This window comes from Carica papaya, chromosome 6 (assembly GCF_054855325.1).
Source record: "Carica papaya isolate Zhongbai chromosome 6, ASM5485532v1, whole genome shotgun sequence".
NCBI classification, from domain to species: domain Eukaryota; kingdom Viridiplantae; phylum Streptophyta; class Magnoliopsida; order Brassicales; family Caricaceae; genus Carica; species Carica papaya.
In genome coordinates this window covers 34,340,767-34,363,156 of record NC_142314.1, presented here as the reverse complement: position 1 = coordinate 34,363,156, position 22,390 = coordinate 34,340,767, and the positions used below count along the sequence as shown (strand labels likewise).

The 22,390-nt window shown below is 32.2% G+C and overlaps 4 protein-coding genes across 7 annotated transcripts; all 4 read left to right on the top strand.

Annotated features, from left to right (window-relative positions):
* Nucleotides 1-2,760: 2,760 nt before the first annotated feature.
* LOC110814936 (transcription factor MYB3-like) lies at nt 2,761-4,501 on the top strand. 3 transcript variants are annotated; one of them, XM_022042532.2, is made up of 4 exons: nt 2,761-3,150; nt 3,242-3,384; nt 3,679-3,808; nt 3,988-4,501. In XM_022042532.2, exons 2-4 carry the CDS (start codon nt 3,285-3,287, stop codon nt 4,418-4,420), a joined length of 663 nt encoding a protein of 220 aa, XP_021898224.1. In that variant the 5' UTR covers nt 2,761-3,150; nt 3,242-3,284; the 3' UTR covers nt 4,421-4,501. The 3 variants fall into 3 exon arrangements, with proteins under 3 accessions (XP_021898224.1, XP_021898223.1, XP_021898221.1); XM_022042531.2 differs by having other exon boundaries at nt 2,765-3,150; nt 3,248-3,384; nt 3,967-4,501; XM_022042529.2 differs by having other exon boundaries at nt 2,768-3,150; nt 3,967-4,501.
* A 1,839-nt stretch (nt 4,502-6,340) lies between these two features.
* Nucleotides 6,341-10,940, top strand: LOC110814949 (uncharacterized). Of its 2 annotated transcripts, none has more exons than XM_022042543.2 (8): nt 6,341-6,536; nt 7,632-7,961; nt 8,068-8,242; nt 8,704-8,881; nt 9,051-9,131; nt 9,379-9,486; nt 9,768-10,037; nt 10,538-10,940. In XM_022042543.2, exons 2-8 carry the CDS (start codon nt 7,661-7,663, stop codon nt 10,664-10,666), a joined length of 1,242 nt encoding a protein of 413 aa, XP_021898235.1. In that variant the 5' UTR covers nt 6,341-6,536; nt 7,632-7,660; the 3' UTR covers nt 10,667-10,940. The 2 variants fall into 2 exon arrangements, with proteins under 2 accessions (XP_021898235.1, XP_021898236.1); XM_022042544.2 differs by lacking the exon at nt 6,341-6,536 and adding an exon at nt 6,578-6,783.
* A 446-nt stretch (nt 10,941-11,386) lies between these two features.
* Nucleotides 11,387-15,707, top strand: LOC110814985 (chitinase-like protein). The gene is made up of 5 exons (XM_022042599.2): nt 11,387-11,888; nt 12,766-12,816; nt 14,279-14,412; nt 15,156-15,256; nt 15,375-15,707. Exons 1-5 carry the CDS (start codon nt 11,532-11,534, stop codon nt 15,554-15,556), a joined length of 825 nt encoding a protein of 274 aa, XP_021898291.1. The 5' UTR covers nt 11,387-11,531; the 3' UTR covers nt 15,557-15,707.
* A 1,570-nt stretch (nt 15,708-17,277) lies between these two features.
* LOC110814945 (phenylacetaldehyde synthase-like) lies at nt 17,278-18,886 on the top strand. Its single transcript, XM_022042539.2, has one exon. The coding sequence runs from the start codon at nt 17,278-17,280 to the stop codon at nt 18,760-18,762; it is 1,485 nt and encodes a 494-aa protein (XP_021898231.1). The 3' UTR covers nt 18,763-18,886.
* The last annotated feature ends 3,504 nt before the right edge of the window (nt 18,887-22,390 follow it).

The following is a 22,390-nucleotide window of genomic DNA, read 5'->3' as shown; positions in this document are numbered from 1 at the left end:
TATACATTTAATTATGATTTATACAAATAAATTTTATGTTAGTGGTACAACTTTTGAACAATTTGACCTACAACTTGGGCCTAGTTTTCTCTGAGTTGACACTTAGGCTTGACCCAACTGAATTTTATTTATAAAAAGAAACAAATTCTGATTATTATAAAAAGCTTTAAATTTTTCTTAATTACTTAATTACCAAAAATGCATGAAAATTAAATCTATTAAAATTTTTAAATTTCATAATTATATTTTCAAAATAAGGAAATAAAATAGTGTCACTTATAAGTAATTAAATAAAAATAAATTATTTTATTGTCTTATTATATTTAATTTCAATAAAATTAAATAAAAATGTAAAAATTAACTCGGGTGATGTTATTAATAAAAGATATTTGCGATTTACAATAAATTTATAATATTCAATCTCGTGATAACTGTTTAAATTTCAATAATATGAAGTGGAGAATTTTTTCTACTTCAAATTCTCATAATCCATCAATCAATCACAGTATAGGTTCTTCTTCTTCGAAAGTAAAGCAACAGATTCGCGGCGAATGATGCTGCTCTGGTGCACCAGCAACAATTGCAAATATACTAACTACGAATTTCAAATTTCTCAATGAAGAAATTATGAAGAATTCAACTCTGCCTATCCAGCCGGAAGGGGAATCAATTGTTAATAAAATTATCGACGAAATGTCAACAGTAAGTATTATTGATAAATATTTGAAATTTTGTCAAATAATATTAGCTGCTGACATATTCATAATCCAACAAGTTTCTGTTGATAAAGTTACGACAAAATTAGCAACAAAAACAAAATCTGTTGATTATAACTCGAAAATACCAACTAAATTTTCGATTGACTTTTTGTCACTAATTACAGAATTACCGATAGAAAAATAGCCGTTGCTGTTACAATTGGTTTGCCAACTAGTTGTGTGAGAAAAGCATAAAGTCTATCAATGGATTATCCACCATCAATGCTCTCAATAATTCATGATCCAAGCCGGACATCATTTCGTTGATGCCTACAGTAATCTTTAGCTGATAGTCCATTGAACAATTACAAATTTCATCACTAAACCCGTCACAAAAGCAAATTATTTGGTAGCCGCTAGCAGAACGAAAACGGAAGAATTTGGTTAGCTCTATCTATTTTGTTGCTATTAGTTATCCTGATATAGAAACTTTCAATTAAAACCAGATAAGATCTACACCTATATTTCAACTCTGATCAGTTTTGGCTAATTTTAGCCAGTTTTGGCCGTATCCTTGCAGAAAAATACGTTATGGGCTTCAGTTGGTTGAAAAATTACAAAAAAGCAAACCCACCGGTGGGGGAACCTTCAAGTGCAGCGGTTCTGCCGGTCCTCTTTCGCGACTGAGATTCTTTCTTCAGTTAATTTTCGCAGAAAAGGACAGTAAATACAATGATAAAAAAATCACGTAAAACAGGAATTGAGAATGGACACATCGGAGGAGTTTTAGCTACAGCGGCTCTGCTGCACTTTGCTCGCGATTTTCAACTCACCCGCCGTCTCTTTTGCTTTGATTTGACCATAGAGGTACTCGGAATCGAATTCTGAGCAGGTAGAAGAAATTTTTACATTTTTTATCGGTCGACGGTGGCTCTGGTGCAGCGATAGTCGATTTCTTTCTCTGATGTCTGATTTTTCTTCTCTGGCGGGGGTTGGCGGTTAGAGTTTCGATTTCTGTGTTATGTGAGATATTTATATTCATCCTGCATTAATTTGAACCGTCAATCGCGATCAATTTCGTTTGTCCGATCACGTCTAAGGAGAAAATGAATATGCACTGTCCATCGCAATTTGATCTCGACCGTCTGATCGCATTTAAGGGAGAAATAAATTCAGGCTGTTCACGTGTGCGGAATTGACCTTGGGCCATCCAATCGCGGGGTGTGCGAATCGCTTGCGTGACATCCCATGTGGCACCTACATCAGCGTGTCTTACCATGTAATGTGCTCTGGTTTGTCGGGACTGCTGACTGAGTGGTCTTACGTGATACAATTTTTTTTATTTGCACTTTAACCATTTGTTTTTAATTTTTCTTTCAAAAATAACATCCAAACCTAAATTTTTATTCATTTCTCCTAAAATTATTTTCGATTACATCTATAACTTATTTTTTTAATAAATTCAACCAAAAAATTAAATTAAATTAATTTATAAATAAATTTTTATTTATTTCTATATACAAAAATTGATGTGGACAAAATTCTAAGCATGCGTATTACACTTGATAATTCGTGATCGAAGCCAGACATCATTTCGTTGATGCCTATAGTAATATTTAGCTGATAGTCCATTGAACAATTACAAATTTCATCACTAAACTCGTCATAAATTATATTTGTTTTTCTTATAATAATTGGAGATTACTTCAAACAAATTATTTGGTAGCCGCTAACATAATGAAAACAGAAGAATAAGGTTAACTCGATCTGTTTAGTCACTATTAGTTATCTTGATATAGAAACTTCCAATCAAAACGGGATAAGATCTACCCGTAAATTTCAACTCTGATGAAGACAATACCAGGAAATACAATTCTTCCCGTCTCAAATTTTATGTGTTGTACTAATTAATACCCCCTTTTTTTTTTTTTAAGAAAGGCATCAAAATTCCAAATTTACGCAACATTATCAGTTACTCCCATTTGAGAATGACCTTTGTTTCATCAAATTATTCAAACATAAATGTCTACTGGACCATTGATCTTCATTTATTTACATTCTGTACATATTTTGTTAGAACTATATATACATATATATGTATTATGTATAGTTAATAATGATCAGTTATATAGAGGGTGGAAAGAACACGGATCATTAATGTTGAAAGAGAAAATCATGTGTGTTCTTGTGCTCTTGTCTGGAAAAATTTCGTTCTTTAGGTTATCTTCAAAGGGTTGAAAATGATAAATATCACATGATTAAGTATTAGCTTATTAACTAATGAAAAATTAGTAGGCGGATTAAGAAATTGAAAAAAAATAATGAGGACCACCATGAGTGTCTATTGAAGCTGCTTCATCATAAACAAAGATAAATCCGTTTCATGCTTGGAAAGAGCCATGGACCATTCACCATCTCTGCATGCAGTATCTATATAACTCTACATATATATGTATGTAATTGTCTTCTTTTATTAACTATTAATTGTTGTGAGAGTGAAATTGTAAATCAGTAAGTGGTATTTATAGTAGCCGCTTGCACAGTTGCAGGTTGTGATCAGACAGGGTTTTCAAGCTTAGTAAAGCTATGGGAGGAGCTGCATGGACTAAAGAAGAAGATTACTTGCTCAGAAAATCTGTAATGCAATATGGAGAAGGGAAATGGCATCTCATCCCTCTATTGGCTGGTAAATCACATGTATACACACACACGCATACATACACACACACATATATGTAAATATATGACCCACAACATAAAACGTGATATTGGAGTCCCACATCGAAAATAAGATCATATCGTAGAGTTCAATAACATAAAACATGTTTTTAAAATTAGTGATCGAATTTGTTTTAGATGAATTTGAATCTTAACCCAGATGAGTATTATTATAATAATGGGGTTTTGGGTCTTTTTTTTATTTACTGAAAGAGTTAAAGAGATATGTATAATGATGGATGTATATTACATGGTTATCAAGGTCTAAACAGATGCCGGAAAAGCTGTAGACTGAGATGGTTAAACTATTTACGTCCAAACATCAAGAGAGGGAGTTTTGCAGAAGATGAAGTGGATCAAATCATTGAGCTCCACAGACTTTTTGGTAACAGGTAAATCATCTTCTTCCCAAATCCAATATGTATATGCTCTTAATAATACGTACATATATTTAAGAAGAAGAAGAAGAAACTAATTAGGGTTTGTTTAATTTTGCCGTATATATTCATATATATATATATATATGCATGTATGGATGTTAATGGTCCAGGTGGTCACTAATTGCTGCTAGACTACCAGGAAGAACAGCTAATGATGTGAAGAACTATTGGAATTACCATTTGAGTAGAAGATTCAATTCACAAGATGAAAACAAACACAAACAAATCACTAGAAAAAATACTAATATTCATGCAAAACCAAATTCTTCTACCAATTCCAAATCAATTAGAGAAATCTCACAAGTTAAACAACAAGATATCAGCACATCAACAGCACCAATGGAGGGCTCTGGTCAACTGGTAGTTGAAGCAGAATGCAGTGATCAGCAGTTGCAGGCCGATGAAGATGGTACAAATGGAGGCAATCAAAACTTTGAAGCCAAAAATTTGTGCGATGAGGATTTCAAGATTCAAGATGTTAGAGATGATAGAATTGAGGGTTTTAGCCAGTGGGATTGGGATGATTGGATACTGGGTATGGATTTGTGGAATGGAACATTGTGATCAATGGGTGATTTTCTTTTAATTTAATTATTCTGGATTACTGTTTATTGAGTAATTATAAATGTGTGATTTAAATGTTTATGTTAAGATATTATAAGTTGAGATAAGTTATTCAAAAGAAAAAATAGTTTAATCGATTATTTTTAGATGTTATATTGAGTTGAAAACATAGATCAAACAAATTTTTTTATACTTTGTGTTGAAATTTATATATAAAAAAAAATGAGGTAACCGAGATTTGAATATTAAACTTTGATTTTGACACAACAAATTTTAAATAATAAATTACAAAAAAAAAAAACTTAAAAGTATAGAAACTAAGGAATATATATAACTAGTGTACATGTAAATGTAAGGATTATATATACATATAACACTTCTCATTAAACATGGATTAAAAATATATGAATTTCTAAGCCATATATACAATGGGATTTATATATTAAAATATCAGTAATAGAATGTAATGTGTATAACCTATAACTTAAGTTACTATATAATAATTAAACCATTTAAAATAGTAGCATTATTTAGTAAACTTTTTTGGGATAAGTAAAAATAGTGTATTTAACGCTTTTACTAGATTATATACTCTTAATTAATATGCATAATCCCAATTTGTTTTTGAGTTTTTATTTAGGTGGTGACTCCCCTTATAATTTTCTTCAAGTTGATATATAGGTTTTCTTTTATATATATTCTTTTCAAGATCTAAAAAGCTTAATAATATTATAAGAATTCGAAAAAAAAATACACACCGAGACTGTTGTAAAATGAATAATTAGTAATTTTTCTATTTCCAACCACTTATATGATTATCACCCGGATACTTTAATTTTGTTCGATCTCTTTCTTATTTTAAAAATATAAAGTAGATAAAAATATATATATATATATACATAAATTTAAAAAATAAAAAATTGAGGAAAATGAGTCATAAACTTTATATATATATATATATTGTCTTTTAATGAATTTATTATATCCATTTAAACTTGTCTTTATGAAACTCATTTCATAATCACAATTTTTTTTTTTTTTTGAGTTAGAAAACGTGACTTGTCTTAAATATATAATTTACACTATTCTAAGAGTAAAAACATGTACTTTGATAAAATAGATCTTACACCATCATATCTCCTCTCCTACTAAAAAAGAAAAATTTTAAAGACAAAACCCAAAATCATGCATAAGGAATAACCCATTTGAGAGTTTTTTCATTGTCACCAATTTACTTACAAAATATCGAATAAATCTCTTTAAATATTTTTTTAAAAAAATTAATAATAAAATATTATAATGACCCGTCACATCCAATATAGCACGTAGAAAATTTCAAAATCATCGTATTCTTATGTGACATTGTTGATTCACTTTATTTCGAACATTTTTCAATATATTAAGAGAAATCACTTAATTTATGGTACTTTTCTTAACATTATGATATGTAATTTTTTTTCAATAATTACATCAATAATTTATCTTCTTTGATCTCAACAAGAAATAACAATAAATTTTCTTGATATTTTTTTATAGAAAAAAAAAATCATCGTAAGAGATATTTTAAATATTTTAACATTGAGACTCTCAAAATAAAAAATCTAAATTTATTAATTATAGACTTATAATTTTTTATATGCATTCGTCTCGTATCTCATTAAGTATGAAATTTTACTTATTTTTTCTAAGATGTATTGAGGTAGATTGGCGGACAACTCGCCTTAATATTCATCTCTAAATAAAACATAATCACTTTAAAAATAATTTAAAAATTAAATTGTAATTTTATCTTTAATTCCAAAAAAAAAAATCAATTTTATCTTTAATTTATTTAAATATGTTATTGATAGCTTAAGAATAAAGCAATATTATTGCCCTATTTTGAGGATCATTCAAATACAGTTATTAAGCGCAGACAATGACGATAAATTTGCACCGAGGTGGTTTAATTAGGCGCAGACAAGATTAAAGAAAGAATAAAGCCACTAAATTTCCATTGAAGAAAATTCAGACGACCTAAAAGGAAGCTTCCTGTAGCAACTTTACTTTCTACTCTATTATATATACCTTCTTCTTTCCATCACTGGTTATCTTCCTCTGTTAATTTTTATCCCTGGTAAGTTTTTTGTTTAAGCAATTACTCAAATGAACTTGTTATCTTTCTGGGTTTTTGAGATTTTATTGCCAACAATTTGATCGGCGTCCTTCTGAATTAACTGGGTTCAGATTGGTGGTATCTTGATTCCACGATGGGAAATGGGAATTTTAGAACATTTTCCTTTATTTCTTTTTTTTTTTTGGTAGTCCAGCGGAGGGTTTAAGGAGGTTTATCATGGGTAATGGTTTCTTTTTCTTCGCGATCGGTAATCATCTGTTTAAATTTGTGTTTTCTTTTGCACGTAATTTCATTGTTAGTATTATGTTTTGGCCGAGAAAGGGCATTTGGTTTCGAATTTCTTCCTGTGTTTGGATGCTGGGAAACTTCAGGAAAATGATCAGCTGAGTGCAAATTAACACGTGCGCTAACCCGCGTAATTAAAGACTAGCGGATTGATTGTCTGATAGTATCCAGTAGTATATGGGTTTTTAAAAGTTCTGTTTTTGTTTTGTGATACTACCATAAAGGAAGGTGTTGTTGATTCCATTGATTGTGCTTGTGATTAATGAAAGGGTTGGAATTTGCACCATGCAAAACCAGAATAATTTTTTGTTCGAAAACCCAAGAATCAAAATTTGATTATCATATATGTGAATAGGCTTAGTTCAAGTAGTTTGAGTTTGTTTTTTTTTTCTTTTGAATTAGAATGTATGCATAGGTGATATTTATACAATAATAGTAACATAATCTCTTAAAGATAATATACATAACATAGCTCCTAACGAGGTCATAGGTAAGTCCGCTACTCGAAGTTATGTCCTTACAGGTCCACCATCCAGCCAAAACATAGTTGGTAGTTCAAGTATTGGAGTTGATATAGACATAATGACATACGTTATTAAAATTATGACTGGTAGATAAGTTGTTAAACTGCAGAAAATAATATATTTATGGGTAGGCTAAGGTAATGTGGATTGTTAAACTGTAATTACTGCTTGCACTTCCCGTAAAAATGTGGTTGTGTTTAACTATTCTTCACTTGTTATATTTTTTGAATATGATATTTGAAGTCATATATGAGTTCTTTTAGTGAATGGTGCTTTGGTAAAGCAGTGGTGTCAGACATAATCAATCCTTGGTAAATGGCTTATGTTCCTCCACACAAGCGGCACTCAGATGATTCAGGGAGACCAGCACCGACTCCAGAATTGCTTGCTCCTCGTTTTAAAAGGAATCTTAATCTGAAGGCTTCTCAATCTAGTACTGATAAAAGTGGAAAGATTATATATGCCGATCATGCTGTCTCCAGATGGTTTCCTGTTGGCCTGACCGATGATAACCAGATTCCTTCATCTGTTCAGCTTGAGCCAGTTTCAGTGGAATTTATTGAGCAAAAAATAGGAGGAAAACCTCTTGCTTTAGTCAATGGTCATCTAGATGAAGGTCAGTAATTTTCCATTCTCATGGTAATCTTTATTTTATTGTACTAGTTGTTGCTTATGTGGAGATGTTAACTTACTTCCATTCACCTTGTCATGTAATTTTCTAGAGAATAATGACCCGAGAGTAGACATATTGAGAAGCCCATGGGCATCGATAGCAGAAAATGTGCTGCAAGACCTACTGTCTTCCTTTGAAGCCCTCAAAAATCAAACAGATTGCCAAAAGCTTGATGAAGTAAAACCAACATTGGTTGCTCGCTTTGGCAGAATTCTTTTCCGTGGGTAAGTGACCCAGGTTATCTGATTGATTCTTCTTTTTTATTGCTTGCTATCATGTTTCAATTCATTTGCTGCTTTTTTCCTCATAATAATTCGAGTTTAGTGAAGATCTCATGGAAGGAGTAGCGGTATACACAAACTATTTGACAAATTTAATAACAAATTGAGTATAAAGAATATATTTACCCTAGTTGTTAGATGTTTGTGTGGTGTAGTCGTTTCTATCACTCATGTGATTCAGAATAGATTAATTTGTTGCCCCATGCTGAGCATAATATCATTAACAAATATGATAATTTCATTTGGTTGTGTACTGCTTCACATATTCTTCATTTGATGATATTATGTTCAGTAAAAGTTTTTGGGGTTCTGCAATACCAGGTGATCAAAGATGTATTTCACTTCATTACTTTCAATCAAGTGTAAGTTGCAATTTTTATGGAGTATTAATTTTCTTGATGCAGGGGCCCCTCAACAAACTTATCAAATATCCAAAAGGCTCCAATTTCTGAAACAACCGTGAAAAAGTTGAAGCGATTGTTTTATACAAATATTCCTAGTTCTTACATGGAAAATGTTTTAAGTGGAGTTTTCCGAAATATAGGAGATTCTTGTGAGGAGAAGGATATATACCATGTGAAGGTATCTCTTGCATTGTTGGTTTTTTCCCAATTTTTATTTATTTTTCTCTTCAAATATACTTTTTTCATTTGATTCATTTAGGTACCACCTTCCTGTCAGTTTGCTTTCTTTTCTTTCTTTAATACATTAAGCCTTTTATGCGAGTTTTTTTGTTTTAAATCTTGTATAGCTGTCTGATAAGATACAACCGGAAGCAACTATTTCATGCAAATGTAGCATAAAGGAAGATAACAAGCTCACTCTATACAAGGCAAGTTTCCTCATTTCTTCCCTGCTAAAATTGTAAGCATTAAATTTGATCTTTCTCGTTTTTATTGCTTTTTTATCAACCTAAAACATCTATCCTTTTTTATTTTTTGCTCCTGATGCTGTAAAAGTTTTATATAATGAAAGCAATATTTTGTTGATTAATCTTGTATTATTACCTTTTGAATTTCTTGTCTCTTTTGTATTTCCTTTTTAACTTTCCGTAAAAGCTTATGTCAAAACATTTGTAGGTTGAGCTAAACCAAGTGCGTTACTTTGTCACGGACATATCATGCCTCGGTAAGAATTTAGACATGAGGCTGATGTTATGCAGCAAGAGAATCCTAACTGCTTTGACTGTAAGTCAAATTGCTATAACAGAGTTACTGTGCATATCATTTCAACAATTTACTGACATCCTCTTATTTTCTGAAGGGAAAGGCTTGAACAGCGTGAAATTTCAATTTTCATAAATACTGATGCAATTTTTTCTAATCTCTTTTTCTCCAAATCCTTACTGCTTTCCTCTTGGATGGAATTTTCCCGCAACATGTAGATTTACCACGTCATAGAGTTTTAGCTTAACTATTAATTACGAGAATAAGTCTTATGAACAGATGGATAATACGAACTGTTGCAGGATGATGAGATGAATAGTATTAAGCAACTGATTGATTCAGCAATTCTCGATCCAAATGTGAAAGGTGGTTTGAGATGGCCCCTGGGGAAGGCATCTACTGGAGACAGATTTAGTGTTTGTGGAGTTTGGCACACAATAGCCAAGTCTTATAGTAGTCCTACAATGAGGCTCAAGGTAAGACAAGCTGATCGGTTTGATTTTAGGACCGGCAGTGGGGAATATACTAGGGAGATTACTCTGAAGCTGAAAGGACTTGTTTCGAAAATGCAGGTAATGACTGCTCATAGACCAACTTCTTGACCTTGGCTTTGTCGTTTGTGAAAACAAATCTCCGGTCCTTGCTGACTTCTCCCAGTTCTATGCCAGCCTTTCATATTTCTGAACCTATTACAGTGTTCTCTTTATGTATGATGGTTCCACAAAACTCTGGTGGCTGTGAATTAGTTTCACTTGCTTTTGCATTTGAGGGGTTTAAGTAGAATCTCTTATAGATATAATTACAGTTTTCAATTTCCATTTTAAGATTTTCATAAAGAATTTGAATTTATATAGCGATAAATTATTTTCATCAGAGGCCTTGAGCTCTTGCTGCTTTCTTGCAAAAGTTAAAAAAATTGCAGAAATGAAGTGAAAACTTAAAAATCTTTCAATATTGATTCTGTACTGTAAATTGAACATATTGTATTATCGCCTGGCTTTCTTTTTTTAGTTGTTTCAGAGCAATAACTTTAGAAATTCGTAATAATTTTTACGTGCTCCGAGCTTTTTAGGAAGAGAAGGTCGAAGAAAGCACGATCTCTGATATGCTCAAGGACAACTTGCGGTTGATATGGGACAAGTTCTTGTGCTGGGAGCCAGTTTTAACAGAAGGCCTTGCAAATATTCCCAACTCTGCATGACAAGCATTTGCAGAAAGAAGAAAGAAGAGGTGAGAATGAGGTAAAGCATGACTGGAATTTGAAGGGTATTTTGATTAAATGATGTAAAAGAGTTGTATGAGAGTGAGGTAAAGTATGTCTTACATATATATATATATATAAATATATATATGTAGTACTGAAGAAAAAGATTTGAAGGTGTGAGGTTTGTGTTGTATTTGAACTTATCTTGATTCTCTTGTGATTTATATTTCAGATTTTGATGTTATATTAAATAATTGATGGATTAAACCTACAGCTTTAAGGTGGTAGAATGCAGTTTAATATGTTCCAAGAAACGTGTAGGAGAAAATTGTAAGATCCAATTTATAAACACAAGTATAAATATGTTGGACTATTTCTTTAACGTTATCCAAAATTTTTAAAATTAAATTTTAATTGTTTAATTAATAAATGAATTAATGGTTAAAATTTATTTTTTATTAAATTCAAAAAGCTAAAATAATTACATAAATAAATTTTCCCGTATAGAATGAGCTAACGGATGGATTCATGAAATCTATAGTATTTTTATAATTACTTATAAAACTATTTTTATTAAATAATAAATAATTTTTAATGAAAATATTTTTATTAAATAATTATTTTAATAATATGTTTAAAAACATATTATAAATTAGGACCGGTTGAAAAAAGAAAAAACACACAACGGATTGTTTGGACGGACGGAGAAACTAATTCGCACACGGAGCAGCGGAGACCGCGGAGCCAAACACTTTTTACTGTCTCTGGTTATTCTCCGGTTCCTTGTGGATTCATAGCACTGTTGCTTCAAGCTCTACGAGATTGTCAAAAGCAAAGTTAAGGGAAGAAAGGATTTTCGAGTATGAAACATATCCTAACAGCCAATTCTTCATACTCTTTTCTTACTCCATTTTCTTCACTTACTCTGAAAAATTCAAATCATTTCCCCAGAAAACACAAATTCTTCTTCAGAAACCCAAAAGCAAAGCCCCCCCGTTTCATCCCAATTTGCTCTTCGGTTCCTACGAAACCATCGAATTCCCACGAGCTGTCCAGTCCCAATGAGTTATTACATAATTCGGTTTCATTGGAGGAAGACGCATGTCGGAGTGATTGGAAAGTTCAAGTCGGTAGCCCAACTCTGCCCTCGTTTCTTCCGCCATGGAAACTGAGCTTGAGTGAGAAAGCGTTCTTTCTCTCGTCCTTCATCGTTTGCACGGTATTCTTTTATTCTAATAGTTATGCATATTGGATTTCTATGTAAGTGTGTGGGTGTGTGCACGTATTTCTGGTTTTTGATTGAATGCTGTGTTTAATAGGTTTGAAAACTTTAAAATCTCTGTTCCTAAAAAGGAAGGTAACAATTTCGAATTCTCTAATGGGGGAGTTGTATTCATTTTTCTTTTTTCAAAGTATATCTTTGAGGTTTTGATCGGATGAGTTGTTTTCTGGGTTTAAATTCTGCAATGGGCAGAATTTGTTCTCTCCAGTATCAAGTAAATTTGGTAAATTGAACTGTATGATAAATTGGGCATTTATGAAAAATGTGGAATTGCCTAGGGTTATATTTCTTGGTGGTTACGGCCACTCGTATGTGATTGTGCATGTCATCTTGACTTGTAATAATTAAAATTTTTGACAGATCTTTTACCTGATTAAGCTTTTCACATGTTGGTGTTGGTTTTTCAAGACAAAATATATGGGTAAAGATTTTTGTATTTGCATTTATGAATGATTAAAAATATGTAAAGATACGTCAAGGAGAATAATCTGTTTGCAAAAAAGGATTAATGTTTTGTTACACTGACAAACAAGTGAAGTTGTGCATAAAGTTCAGCTCTGTTATGAGTACTTTTAAATTGATGATACTTAGGAGTAATTTATGGGAGACTTGATTAATTGTGGTTCTGAAGAGAAGTTGAGAATAAAATTGAAAACTCTTAAGAAAATTAGAATTTTGTTTCTATTTCAGAATTTGTATCTTTAATAATCTGGCTTGGACTTGCTTGGTATAAATGTCCGGGAAAAAAGACATTGTCTTGGGCTGTAAAATTTAAAATCGAAAATTTAATCTCTTTCATTTTCATTAAATGCAGACATCAGTGGCTTTTACAGCCCTTGTTATTGCAGCTGTTCCAACACTCTATGTAAGTTATTTTGCAGTATGTTGGAGTTTAGTTTAACTGCAAGCTTTGTGCATTTCGTGTGAGCTTGATTACTATTGGTAGCATCATAACTTTCATTTTTTCGCTCATTGGGCCTATACTTTCTTAAAAGGTCGTATATTTGCTATAATTATTGTATACTAGAGATTAGGTATGATTCAGTTTCTAAACTAAAAAACTGAAAATTTATTGGATATTTTATGGAATTGCCATGTTGAGCTTAAAGCTTTGGCCAACGCCTGTCTGTTAGAAGATTCAAAGCTTTGAAGTTTCTTCTGCCCTGGCAATGATAAGACGTATTGACACTCAATGTAGTTTCTCTCATCCACAACAACTGTTTTAAGAATAATTTTTGTAATGATTTTGATCTACGTTGTTGGCTTCATGATTCTATAACATCTATTGTTTTATCCAAGTTTCTAAGTATCAAACAAATTATGTCTAAATTTTTTTTTAAAAAAAATATTGAAGTGGGTGCTTGAAACTTTCTAATCTTGATGCTTTATCTCTTCAAAACTCAAGGTTGAGTTTTCATCTAGCTAGAGGAGGATGATATAAAACAAGGTCTTGAATGGAAGATTTTTGTAATTATTATGATGTTAGTACTACTAATTACCTAAAACTCTATAGAAAGTAGTAATTAGTTTAAATAAGTTTTAAGTCCTATTAGGAACTTATTTCCTCTTTATTATTTTGATTTTCCCTAATTAGTGCAATCTTCTAGAGGATAAAATTGATTGTTTGTTTTCTCCTATAAGGCATAAGTGAGCTGTTAATGTGAAAGAAGATTATTTTCCAATTTTTCAAACCCTAGTTCATTTTGGAAATCCAGTATAAGAAGTTTGTTATTCATGAGGACATGAACCTTGTTTCAATTTCTACAGTTGAATGGCTTAATTTTCAACACTATCACATCCACAACCATATAGACTAGCATGGATGGAAATATAAGTCTTTGTATTCCTCTCATTGTAGATGACTCAAAAGGTAGCCTGGGGAATAAGTTTAACCTCTTATCCTCGTGAATGCATCCCCAAGTACAACGCTCTTCCTTCACAAATCTGGCTATGACTAAATTCAACCCCAATAAAACGTGAGTCAGATTTCACAGTTGGTGCACAAACGGACACCACAAAAAAATATAATTGTGGATACTATGCACATCGAAACCTGGGATCAAATCAATAGTTAAATGAAATTTCAGGGACCATGAAGTTCCTAGCACTCTCCAATTGTTGCACATTGTTACCAATATGGATAATATACTCCATGATTCAATGCTCTAGGATTGGCTTAGAACTTGCTTCTTTTGAAGTTCAAATTGTTAGTTCTGTTTTTTAATGATGGTAATAATAGATCTCATTTTTTCTGCTTCAGTAATGAGTTTTATTTATTTATTTATAAATAATAACTTTTCTTGTTTGGTTTCTCAAATGTTCCTTAGGCAATGGGCAGAGCTGCTACCTCTCTTTCAAAGCTTGCAGATACAGCTCGTGAGGAGCTACCTAGTACCATGGCTGCAATTAGACTTTCAGGCATGGAAATAAGTGATCTTACACTTGAACTGAGTGATTTAAGGTGACAATTTAAATGATTTTGTTTTTCAAGTCTTTTTGGTCTATTGATAAATAGATTATTAAGTTCTTATTTTTTATGCTTTTATGCATGTGTTTGAATCTTGTTTGCTTTCTCAATTCTGTTTCTCTGCCCAGTGATATGCAATGAAGGTGGTAAGATGTCCGTGCTGGAAAAGACAAAGACTGACCAGAATAAGCTTTTAGTAAATTTCTTTGCAATTAGTAAGAATTGAAAGTTTTGCACTATGTAGACCTGAAAACATTAATTGGAAAAAGGCAATAAAATGAACCAGAAATACCTGGCATTTATGTGGAACAATCATTACTTCCAATCACAACAGTATCACCTTTCTGAGTGCATTTAGGGCGCTTGAATTTGACATCCTTCTACTGTTGCACAAGATAAAGCTTTCATTTTCAGCTGTTTGAGCATGCACAAGTTCACGTATGCATAATACATACACGGTCTTTCTTTCATTAAAGAAAAGACTCCCAACTAGATGATATCTCACAGTATTAGATAGTTGATTGGTTGATTGTTAGATGTTAAATTACGAGCAAAAGTTAGTCTTCCCTCGAGCAAAAGCAGGATCGAGATTAAGGAACAGCTGAATTTCTCAAGTTGTACACCAGTTACAGGGCAAAATGTTTTTTCCGTATTTAATATGCTATCTCTTGTTTCATAGGTTTCTCATGGTCTGTCATGATTTATAGCCTTGATATGCTTATTTTAATTGTACTCAGCCAAGAGATAGCCGATGGGGTCAACAAATCAGCCCAAGCCATGCAAGCAGCTGAGACTGGAATTCGACAAATGAGTGCGCTTGCTCGCCAACAAACAATATGTAATTTGCTCTTCTTATTTTTTTATTTTTAACTGCTGAATAATCCTAACAATTTACTCAACATTCTTCTCCATATACAATGGGGTCTTACTGATGTACCTGTATATTTATTGTACAGCTATGATTCAGGAGCGTGCAAGCTTGCCTATCATCTCATTGCAACCTGTTCTTGCTGGTGCTGCAAAGAAAACATCTCGTGCTGTTGGTCGTGCTACGAAGACTGTCATGAATATCATATCTAGAGGTGAGTTCAGCTCTGAGGATGAGGATGCAAGTGGAATTGATAGGGTGGAAATGTGAGAGGACGTTATTTTTTTCCCCCCCTCTTCCACCGCGAAATAGTTACCATGTACATTAAACACCATTAGCACTAGTGGTTGGATTACTGTCGCAGGATAATGTAAATGTGCTGAAATCTTCAAGTTCAAAGGAAATCAAACCATTAGCACCAGTCGATTATTGGATTGTTTACTTTTAGAGTATGGTTTCTACTTTTTTTACTTTTTATCAATTTCTAAGAAACCTGAAAAAGTTTCATGTGTGGAATATTTCTTATAAGTTCTATTTCTTATAATTATCATCTTGAAGATATGTAATTAACTATAAGTTTATCAAATTAGTTTATGAAGATTAATTAACATTTATTATAGTTTAGTATTCAATATTTTTTTGTTATAATATTTTTTTTATCTATTTTAAATGCTTAGTGTTTTTTTATTTTTTATTTTTTTGAAAAATATCTATTTTTTTTTTTATCATCTTGGATACATTATATTTTTTTGTAATAATCAATATTCAAATAAATACCTCTAAAAGATAATAATCATATTCATTCATATATATATAAATAATATATTAACAAAAAATATTCTATAAAAATAATAAAAGATAACAATCTTATAAAAAACAAATATCAACTCATATCAATTCATAATGTAAACTATTTTTTTGTATTTGAAAATATATTATAAATGTGCATATATAAGTCTATTTATTTTAATTCATAATATGTGTCTATCTTAGGCTGATGGGTTGTGACTTGCATGTGATGGATGAATCATGCATGTGGTAAGAGTATTTATCAGTATTAACCTATTAATAAATTGAAAAAAAAAAAAAATATATATATATATATATATATATATACAAAACATTAGTCTAAGTAAACATACCTGAATTAAAAATACATCTTCCATTAATAAATAAAAATTAATTTTAATTCAAATATATTTGATTTCATGCTACATATGAAGATAGTAAGACAAGGTAAATAAACCTTTCAAAACCTCAAAATTGCCTCAAATGCAGTTGTTAGGCAAAGTTCAAAAATAATTACCAAGTAGATTAGAGAAAGATGTGATTTCTTGAGGATTGAAACTTGAAAATTTAGGAGAAAAAAAAAAAGGTCAATCTGGCTCGAGACACATTTGAGACGAGATTTCGAGAAGATTCAAAATTAAAAATTAAAGAAAAATGCAATTTAAGAAACAAAATCACTTAAAAAAGATAATCTTTTTTTTTTTAAATTTTTACCATAAATTAATACTCAAAAAATATAAGAGATCTAACTAATTATCGAAATAAAAAATTAAGCTAATTTGTTATAACACATGTGTGACAACGAATTCAAATACACTTAAAATAAAATAAGATGAGTAATAAATGAAGAATTATAATTGCTCTAGATTTAAAGACAAAGTGCATGTGGGACAAAGGCTGGCTTTTGAACTTGAATAGTTAATTGTTTGACTTTCATGTTTCGGAAGATCCTAAAGTAAAGCCGATCAGATCAGAATAAATTGCTTCTGAATTAATAGCAAAGTCCATGTTTGATCCCTCTGTCTACTTCAAACTAAGTCTTTTTAATTCAAGTATTTGTGGAACTAAAAAAGCAGTAAGCCCCAATATATACATGCTGCCATTCGGGCTCAACAAATCCACTCAAGACATAGTACTTTTGATTTTCACTTCCGCAAACAATAGTGTGTGTGTATATATATATAAGTAGTCTGGTTTTGCAAATGAGTAGCCTCTCAAGAGACCTGAATGCATCCCCTTTAGAGCCTGAAAATTTTAGGGTAGAGTCCAAAAGAGTGATTGACTTCATAGCAGATTACTACAAAAACATTGAAACATACCCAGTTCAGAGCAGAGTGAAGCCTGGATATTTAGCAGGCAGGTTGCCAAGCTCGGCTCCATTTTCCCCAGAATCCTTGGAAACCATTCTCCAGGACATAGCCGAGAACATTTCACCAGGTCTTACTCATTGGCAGAGCCCTAACTTCTTTGGTTACTTCCAAGCCAACGCAAGCACCGCTGGCTTCCATGGCGAAATGCTTTGTTCAGGCCTCAATGTGGTTGGTTTCAACTGGATTTCTTCCCCTGCCGCCACTGAACTTGAATCACTTGTCATGGATTGGATGGGAAACATGCTCAAACTACCATCTTCCTTCTTGTTTTCTGGGTCTGGTGGTGGAGTCTTACATGGAAGTACCTGTGAGGCAGTTGTTTGTACTTTGGCTGCCGCAAGAGACAAAACCCTAAACCAACTTGGTGGTAATTACCAAAACATTACAAAGTTTGTGGTTTATGCTTCTGATCAGACGCATTTTACCCTTCAAAAGGCTGCCAAGTTGATAGGAATTCCTCCATCCAACTTTAGATCTCTCACCACCTCATTTCCCTCAGGCTTTTCACTCTCGCCAGAGAAACTACAATCTGCCATTAAAGATGACATCAAATCTGGATATGTGCCATTGTATGTATGTGCAACAGTTGGAACCACAGCAGCTGGTGCAGTAGATCCTATTCTGGAGTTGGGAAAGGTTGCTCAAGAGTACAACTTATGGTTCCACATTGATGCAGCTTATGCAGGGAGTGCGTGCATATGCACTGAATTCCGCCATTACTTGAATGGAGTGGAGCTTGCTGATTCAATAAGTACGAACCCACATAAATGGCTCCTCACCAATATGGAATGTAGTTGCTTGTGGGTTAAGTCACCTTCATCATTGGTGGATTCATTATCCACCAAATCTGAAATTATGAGAAATGCTGCTACTGATTCCAATCAAGTAATTGACTACAAAGATTGGCAGATTGCACTGAGCAGACGATTTAGAGCTTTGAAACTGTGGATTGTCATCCGTAGGCATGGTCTGTCTGGTCTCACATCCCACATTCACAAGGATATAAAGATGGCAGAGCTTTTCGAGAGTCTAGTTGCAAAAGACAAGAGATTTGAGATAGTGGTGCCGAGAAAGTTTGCATTGGTTTGCTTTAGGTTTAAGCCAGAGAAGGAGAACCAGGATTTATCAGAACTGAATAGTAAGCTGTTAAATGCTGTGAATTCGAGTGGGTGTGCATTTATGACTCATGCAGTGCTGGAGGGTGTTTACACCATACGCTGTGCGATTGGAACAACGCTTACCGAAGAACATCATGTGGTTAATCTTTGGAAGCTTATTCAGGAAAAGGCTCAATCCCTGATTATAAATGAATACTAAACCACCAGCACAGTAGTCTATAGTCAAACTCCTAGCGCTCCACATAAAGAGGAATTTGATGACCAAATCTTGAGCAAGGATGGGAATGGGAGACAAATGATTAGCTAGCATGGTTGAGGAGATACTTTTTACTGCAAATATGCAGTCATTTTTGGCAGACAGACCAGTAATAGTAGAGATCTTCAAGCTTTTTGTCAAGGATTGAATCATATTGTCTGTTAGTAGTTATCTTTTGGTGTTAGTTTTTTTTGTCTTTTCCTGAAAGATAGCCACTATGGAATACTTTTACTGCAAATTTGCAGTCATTTTTGGTAGATAGACCAGTAATAGTAGAGATCGTTAAGCTTTTTGTCAAGGATTGAATCATATTGTCTGTTAGTAGTTATCTTTTTGTGTTAGCTATTTTTGCCTTTTCCTGAAAGATAGCCACTGGACTATGGAATATATCCAGCATCATATCTGCTTTGCAGCATTTCTAAGTACTGCCTACAGTAGTTAGTTATCCTGCTTTATCTTTAGCATAAAACCTAGTAGGATGTAAGGGAATGTTATGTGAAGATTCATTGTCTTCCATAACTATCACTCTTCTGTGTCTCCCCAGCCCTCTTCCTTTCTCTGCCTCCATTCTAACCTACTTCCTATGCAAACCTTGTATTCCTTCCTAAACAAGTCAGGGAATCATTCACCAACCTGCGCTCTTTAATTAATATTGTTACTAATGCAATTTCTGGTTGATAGTTCCAGTTATGGAGTTGTCAGAATGGTGGCGCAGTGCAAAACACTAAATATATATATACTTAAAAATTTAGTTTTTGGAGTAACAGCCTGTCTTATTGGAAGCGGAATCAGATGCTAGAGAATATAATTCTGTGGTAAAAATCAAATATTTTTAAGGATTAAACTGGTACAAGATAAGGTGTTAAACACCTGCTCTATAGCATAGACAAAGTGACCGACGAGTTTCATATGCATTCCTATGAGCTAGCTATTATGCCATGTGTAATTGTTACACTCACGCACAACTAAAATTTATCAATTTATATATATACAAGTCATATGGTGGGAATTCAAGAAAGAAAAATATGATAAAAACGAAATTACTTAATTCCAGTCTTGTGATTGTTTAGATCAATCCCATTAATCCACAAACAAGAAAGGACTACTTTAGCATGTGAAGCAAACATAATATAAAAACCTTAAAGAAATTGAAGGTAAAAAAAAATCCATTTATTAGTAAAAGTAATCAACATATTAAGCAGTAAAATAATAAACACCAATCATAACCCCAATTGCCTTGGACCATATGTATCATGATATATTCATTTTAACCCCTTCAGCCAAATACTTATCCTATAACTTATTCGTAGGTGCATATGGAGAATCGAGAAAGTTTCGTTGATGAATGGATACAACCCGAGAAAGGTGCAGCAAAATATGGATTACAGAGTTTTAACTACTCATTCTGTAGGTAAACTCTAAGCATAATGGGGGCACACGAATCATAAACAGGATCATTACCCCAAATTAAAGCATATTTAGTCTGATTTCATTGTTCTAACACAAAAGGGAGGATTCAAAATAGAATACGGCATTTTGAGAAGAGTAAATGGCGGTAATACAAGGTTTAAATAACTACATCAAATCATCCTCCTCTATTCATCATTTAAACCCGTCGTTGAACATGATTTACATGTAAAAATCAGTATATACCTTTTGAAAGTAGCTGGGAAAAGAATGCTTACATTTCATCTTATGCTTTATCTTATTGCTCAGCTTCACAATTCCTTTTCTGCTCTGTATCGTTCTGCTTTTTCTTCAAATTTTTGAAACCTTTCTTCTCCCCGTTTTTCTCGAGTCTCGAAGTCAGAGAAAAGCCAAAACCGAGCTCCCTCTTCCCCCCTCTTTTCTCACGTCCCGAAGTCCAGAGAAGTAGGCCAAATCAAGCTCCCTCTCTCAGAATCCTCGAGCTCTTCCTTGAAAAATGGCCTTCATCCTGTGATTCCTGCTTCAAGGAAATCCTAGCCTTCTCACGCAGCCTCCGCTTGCAACAGCCCTTCTCCATTCTTCTACGCATGCAACTCTTCTCTCTCTTCCAGGTCAGTCGACCGTTACAACTAGTCGAGATTCATCGTGATTTTATCTCCTGCTTCGCAACTTCTATTACCCTCAATGTGCTCGATTCATCATCATCTTGCAGCTCTCTTAATGTCACGCCCATAATTTTCTCCTCTCTCTCTCTCTCTCTCTCTCTCCTCGTCTTCTGCGACAATTACCTCCATTTCATTCTGTTTTGAGAACCAAAGAAAACCTACCTTCTGCTTAAACGTCACCGTTTTCCTGCTTAAACCAAAGAACGAATTTGACTAAATCAATCAAATTAATGAAAAAAGTTAAGAACAACAAATTAATAATATTAATTTAATTAATTATTCAAATTCATTCTTTTGGGTTATTTTAAAGTGTCCAAATAATATTTAAAATAAATAAAAATATCATAAAACCAAATTGTAACATGAAACATTATAAATTAAATTGTAACAAACGTCAAATTTTTGAGATTAATTTGATAATTTTTTTTTTTTCATTATTTAGTACTTCAAAGTTATTCATACCTTATATATATATATAATGAATAATCTATTCAACGTTGATTTATATGTCGCATACTGTGAAATAATCACAAAAAATTTAAATAGCATTAGGTATATATTTGTATTTCATTTTTATTTTTATTCTATAGGATTAGAATTTAAACCAAAATTTAATCTTATTATGTATATAATAAATGATATTTTTTTATAATTATACTTAGAATTTAACCTAAATTTTAATCTTACTGTCTAATTTTCTAGGAGACTTGGAAGACTTTGAACCACAATATAAACACAATTATAATAAACAATATTTGCTCATACTAATTAGATTTGTTTAGCTTCATCTTTTGGGGTTCTATATTTATGTTAAAAAAAATATATATATATATATATATGAAGAACAGCCTCAGAAACGTATTGTTGCTTTGGCATCATCACAGGGATTTGGTATTCTACCAAAGATTCATTAAACAAGACAAGAATGCAGCCACAAGTTTATATTTTTTAAATACTTCAATATACATATATATGTACATATATGTATATATATATATACACGAGTCAGCAGTCGAGTAGTGATTAGTGTTATGCATTTCCAATCCCATGCTTGTACGTACACTATAATCCACCTGGCTGGCCATAGTTAGCTACGTTACAGAATTTGGCAATAATATATACATATACATATATATATTTGTATATAATTTCTAATAATAAATATAAATATAATTATTGTATGGCAAATCTAATTAGAACAAAAAATTAGTCATACTTCCTACATGATAGAACGAATTAACATTTCTTGCTCAAGCAATACCTTGTATTTGTTAAGAGATAACCAAATCAATTTAATTCATATTTTGTTGGATGTGAATCCATATCTATATACATACCCACTTATATAAATACATGAATTTTAGGCATAGATATAAACTTTAAATTTTTTAGTTATGTAAAATGCATGATTTTTTTTAGAGTTATTTTACCGTCTCCTGCGTTAAATAATAATAAATTGAATTAATTATCTTAAAAAT

Excerpts from the sequence above, each read along its gene's own strand:
- LOC110814936 (XM_022042531.2), top strand. The coding sequence starts at position 3,285 with ATGGGAGGAGCTGCATGGACTAAAGAAGAAGATTACTTGCTCAGAAAA. Across the intron at positions 3,385-3,678 it reads TCTCATCCCTCTATTGGCTG|GTCTAAACAGATGCCGGAAA; the intron begins GTAAATCACATG and ends ATGGTTATCAAG. Across the intron at positions 3,809-3,966 it reads CACAGACTTTTTGGTAACAG|GTGGTCACTAATTGCTGCTA; the intron begins GTAAATCATCTT and ends TTAATGGTCCAG.
- LOC110814985 (XM_022042599.2), top strand. The coding sequence starts at position 11,532 with ATGAAACATATCCTAACAGCCAATTCTTCATACTCTTTTCTTACTCCA. Across the intron at positions 11,889-12,765 it reads CGTCCTTCATCGTTTGCACG|ACATCAGTGGCTTTTACAGC; the intron begins GTATTCTTTTAT and ends CATTAAATGCAG. Across the intron at positions 14,413-15,155 it reads CTTGAACTGAGTGATTTAAG|CCAAGAGATAGCCGATGGGG; the intron begins GTGACAATTTAA and ends AATTGTACTCAG.
- LOC110814949 (XM_022042543.2), top strand. The coding sequence starts at position 7,661 with ATGGCTTATGTTCCTCCACACAAGCGGCACTCAGATGATTCAGGGAGA. Across the intron at positions 7,962-8,067 it reads CAATGGTCATCTAGATGAAG|AGAATAATGACCCGAGAGTA; the intron begins GTCAGTAATTTT and ends GTAATTTTCTAG. Across the intron at positions 10,038-10,537 it reads GACTTGTTTCGAAAATGCAG|GAAGAGAAGGTCGAAGAAAG; the intron begins GTAATGACTGCT and ends CGAGCTTTTTAG.
- LOC110814945 (XM_022042539.2), top strand. The coding sequence starts at position 17,278 with ATGAGTAGCCTCTCAAGAGACCTGAATGCATCCCCTTTAGAGCCTGAA.